At 41.6% G+C, this 5,040-nt stretch overlaps 1 protein-coding gene across 1 annotated transcript; it reads left to right on the top strand.

Moving 5' to 3' along the window:
- Positions 1-1,380: 1,380 nt before the first annotated feature.
- Positions 1,381-5,034, top strand: LOC116379175 (alcohol dehydrogenase 1-like; the record flags this gene model as incomplete). Its single annotated transcript, XM_031841112.1, has 5 exons — positions 1,381-1,720; positions 2,710-2,811; positions 3,935-4,076; positions 4,517-4,604; positions 4,932-5,034. Coding segments are annotated over exons 1-5 (453 nt in total), but the record flags the coding sequence as incomplete, so codon positions are not given.
- Positions 5,035-5,040: the final 6 nt, after the last annotated feature.

The raw sequence follows: 5,040 nt of genomic DNA on the forward strand, positions 1-5,040 counted from the left end.
AATGAGAACGTTCAGTTCAGAGTAAAGTACAAAAGAATTGTTTGAACCATTAACTGTTACATTATTCACCTTTAGCTGTTGAATCACAAACGATTCTCCCACATCATTATACTCCCTTACGTCAGGTCGCAACCCTTTTGATAGGAAGTGCCATCTTTAAATGTTTTTTAGCATTATGTTTAATTATGTCATCAGGCTAATATTGAAATCACCAACGGATCTGTAATTTTATTCCATCCGTATCGGCTACGTGCATAGGAAAATTAATAAAAAACATTCTTCCCTCATAACCAGGACATTGTAATCATAAAAGAGAGAACTACACACGAAGGCTGCAATCATAAACAGCCACATCTGAGTTGAAATCATTGACTCCGCCAACCTCCCATCAATCTTCAGCAATAAACTCTGCAAACTGTGAGAAGAAGGCAACGAGTGCTAGCCAATCAGTGGCAGAGTAGGGCGGGTCTTTGTGGTGTTTGTGGATGAGAGGGCACGTATCCAAAGAACTCTAGCACACTTATTGCGAGTGTACTATTGGTAAAGCTACCGCGGGCCACAGCACTTGTGTCTAAGGTTGTTTACCCCTGCCCTACCGCAATGCATTTCCACACAAGGGTTTACGCTATAAAAGATGTTGATGAAAATCTAACTCAAGATTGCACAATGCCTTTTTTTTCTCAGTGTCCTGATAAAGCCCAACAGACACTCAAAGAGGACACCTACCTTCATGTTCAGACGTTAGAACTTTGTGAGGCTACTTCTCTCCTCTGAGTAAATGAGCTCATTTACACTTTTCCCAAAATATTAGAAAATCAGAATACCTTTCTCTTCTGTAGATGGCTCACCCATTATCCCCAGTTTGAACCCAGGTGTACCCAGAGACAATGTACTTGTAGTCCAAAAGCTGTAAAGTGGTTAATGTGGGATGGGAGGGAGTGGAGATTTTGAACTATAAGTACGTGGTCATTTCAGTCAGGAACACACTCGTCATAGATTTTAACCATTTTTTTGCAACAAATGCAGATACAGTTAAACGTGGCTCTGATGGCTCCGCTCTTTGAATGCTCCCCAGATTAGCCAGCAGCTACCAAGCCAAAACGAGGAGCACCGAGCAACAACCCCCAAGGGTTTACAGGAATGAGTACATTTTTTAAATACATTTCAACCATTTGCCATGAAAGATGAACTCTGAACTAAGCTAGTTTATCCGTCTTTCCTTTACAAGCAGGAAAATGATTTCTCTCTTTATTTGAGAAAAGTTCATATTTGTGTTGTCAAATTTTACTATGACCCTCAAATTCTGTCTCTTGTGTTATCATATACTGAATGCAAGCAAAACTACAGAGCAAAATCACACTTTCTGATTGAACCAATCTATGAACTGTCTGAAACAATGGATATCCACGGCCCCAAATGGGCCCAAAAACAATTGCCGCGCACTACGCACGCAAACATGCCACTCCCCTTTCTTTGAATCCTAGAAACGCCCCTGGCTGGCTGTCATCTGGTTACAGCTGGGGGTGTATGACTTCCGTGTCCTCCATGAACTAATGTGATGCTTCGTTTCAGGAATGTCCAGCTGTTTTCTTCCCATTATAAATAAATCCAGCGTGACTTTTCTCCTCCACACTCCTGCCCCGCAGCTGAACTCCTCTCTTGGCTCCACTCTCGCTTGTATACCCTTATCTTAGCAGCAATAATGGCCACCGCTGGAAAGGTGAGCATAATCTAACACGTGGCCGCTCATACGTATGTGGTGTTTTTCTTCTTTTTCTTCTTATTTTTTTCGCAATATTTACATGATACGGTATGTGACATAGGCAATGTTCTGTGTATTTAAGCACTCACACCAAAGTGAAAGTGTCAGTCACGATATAGCAAAACATCAGAAATCAATGAAACTGTATCTCATTAGCGAATGATAATTTAGCACTATTTTCATGAAGAATATTTTGCATTTGAATGTGCTTCTGTATGTAGTGCAGTTCACATTTGTGAGGCTGATTCAGGGGGTTGGACTGTGCTTTCCTTGCAGTATTTCCCAGCATAGATAAGTCATATTATGTAATAGCCTTATGTAATAGCTTGAGGGTATCTTAACCTTAAAGGGCCCTTTCTTTTCGTCTCCAACTTTCCATCTCTGTCTCTCTGTCTCCGTGAAATGTCTCAAGTCCTGGCTTGGCACAGTTTGAAAGTATCCAGTCAGATAAAACATTCGAGTAAGAAGACCAAGTTTTCATTATATGTCCACAGCAGATTAAAGAAAATACTTGTGAATTCAAGACAAACCGCTTGATTCATCAAATCTGACACAACTGAATTACTCTGCGGTTTAAAGGTGCTAATCAAAGATTGTGTTTGTCAAATAACTCTTGTGTGGACTTTAAACTGTTCCTTTTTATGTTTGCTTTTGCCAAGAGCAGCTATATATAGAGATATGGAAACCGCTTACCATCAACATGAACAAGTAATAAAATAATAAAAAAAATGTAGTGAAGCGAGGACGTGAAACCCATTTGTTTTCCTCAATGTGACAGACAGTCAATGTGAAAAGCTGACACCATGCTTTACCATATACCTTTCATCAAAGGATTGTGGCACTGTTGATCCTTAGTTTGAAACCGTTCCTAATATGGTTTAACAGTCCCCAGTAATATTTGTCATATCTCATGCTGGGTAATTTCATGTGGTGTCTCTGCCCTGTAGGTGATCAAGTGCAAGGCTGCAGTGGCGTGGGAGCCCAACAAGCCTTTGGTGATTGAGGAGATCGAGGTAGCCCCGCCCCAGGCCAACGAGGTCCGCATCAAGGTGAGAGACGTCCACTATCAGAACACACACACACATGTACACACATGGTTCATGTTAAGGCTGCAATATGCTAAGTATTGCTATATATTGCGATATATTGCAATGTATTACCTTTCTTCAACTGCAAACTATGCAATTTGTCAACATCTGTTGTATCTAATAACATGACGTTATCCCTCCGTTCATCTCACTTAAATCAGCAGCAAAATGGGTTTAGTCAATCAAGCAGACGGACTAACCAACACTGCCACCTCATCACCGTTGGTATCTAGGCCTCTGAGAGTCCCAGGTCTCTGAGCTTGATGATGAGCTCGGAGAGCGTAATGCTATTGAATGCTGAACAAGTCAATGAACAGCATTCTCTCATGTGTTTCTCCCCCAGCTGGGAGGTGGCAGGGTGGAGGGGCCTCTCCAATTTCTATTACCTACGTGCATACCTGGATTTCCTGTATTCTTCCAAATTACCCAGTTGTTGGGCTTCAGATTTGGAAATGTTTGTAAAGTAACCTTTGCTTCAGCATCATTGATGCTTTTGCCGATATAGCCAATAACCGATGCTGTTGAATGCTTGGTTGAATCGAGAGAGACTCAACGAAACAATGGCCGAGTCCGGGATCATGAAACCCGTAACGTTACAGTTCTTAGGGTCACATTGAAAAGCTTTCCTGCTCCTAGGTTATCCAGTGACTTTGCATGTTCCTCAGCCTAACCAGGATCCGGCCCGTGACCCTTTTCTCTGACATTTCTGGGTTGGGCAACAAGTAATCCAAGCCATTGATTAATCAGCGTGCATGATTGGAAAAAGAGAAATTTAATAACAAAATAATATCACAGTTAAAGATGAAAAGTCTGAAGTTGAGGATACGGCGCCCGTCCTCTGCGTCATGTTTCCCACATATCCACGGTGTGTGACGGCACTTCTTTATGTCACTCTTCCCTGTTACTGCCAATGTGTGACAATGTGCTGGAGAGGTGTTTTGTTCTATAAAAAGTTATAGATTTGATATTCCAAATACAGCAATATAATGTTAAAGTTTTGCTCGTGCTGCTGAACCCACAGAGTAAACACTCTCTCATTACTCGTCTTTGTCTTTTCAATGTTTGCTTACTGTCTTCGGTGCAGATTGTGGCGACTGCGGTGTGCCACACGGACCTGTACCACCTTTTCGAGAGCACGCATGAAGAAGGCTTCCCAGTAGTCCTCGGCCACGAGGCAGCCGGCATTGTAGAGAGCGTCGGGCCTGGAGTCACTGAATATCAGCCAGGTCAGTTTGGAATGATGCAATCTTTTGGAATAAAAGCTTATTTGCTTTCTTTCCAAGAGTGAGACAGATTGATATGTCTCATGTCTGTGTGTTGAGTACGGCATTTAGACAAGTCTAGCTGAGCTTAGCTGATCTTAGCTTAGCTTAGCGTGACTGGAAACAGCTAGTCAGTCTCTTTCCAAAATTCAGATATATCGTGATCAATACGGTTGGCCCACATGACCAAAACCCATAAAGCTCACTATTAGCAAGTTGCATCTTGATAATTTAGTCATTAACAAAAGTGTAAAAATTACTAATTGGGATGTTAGTTAAATTGTATGAGGGATGTCAAATGAGGCCTAACTGTGCCATTCAGCCAATATTTTTTAACACCATTCTAAAAGTTGGCCGAAATTAATTTGAAGTGGCAACATGGCAATATTGTTTCTGTCTTTCAGGAGACAAGGTCATCCCTCTGTTTATCTCCCAGTGTAGAGAATGTCACTTCTGTAAGAGTCCGAAGACCAACCAGTGTGAGAAAGCATGGTGAGCTCAATAAGCACTCATCTCCTCCCTTCCACTCCGTCTCTCTTCAGTCTTAACTTTTCATTTCATTCCTCTTGGGTGTGTTCATGCGGTTACAGACAAGACATTATATTCAACACGTACAGTATCTATCAGTGTATAGCAACTTTAGATGTTGTCTGACGATACCACGGGACAGATAGTTGAGATCTTTGCTCCTATTTTGTTCTTCATTCCAAGCATAAAAGATTATCTATTTTACTCTTACAACTATTTGCTGCAACCTAAAAGAAGAGAACAAAAATAATGCTGCAGTTGCATATTTATTTCAACAAATTCTCTATTCAGGGTTGGTCTTCACAACATGTTGTCAGCCCCAGACTCCAGGTTAACCTGTAAGGGGAAGAAACTGCTGCAGTTTACAGGAACCAGTACCTTCTCCGAGTACACTGTGGTC

Source organism: Anarrhichthys ocellatus, unplaced genomic scaffold (assembly GCF_004355925.1).
Source record: "Anarrhichthys ocellatus isolate YVR2014 unplaced genomic scaffold, GSC_Weel_1.0 scaffold3834, whole genome shotgun sequence".
Taxonomy (NCBI): Eukaryota; Metazoa; Chordata; class Actinopteri; order Perciformes; family Anarhichadidae; genus Anarrhichthys; species Anarrhichthys ocellatus.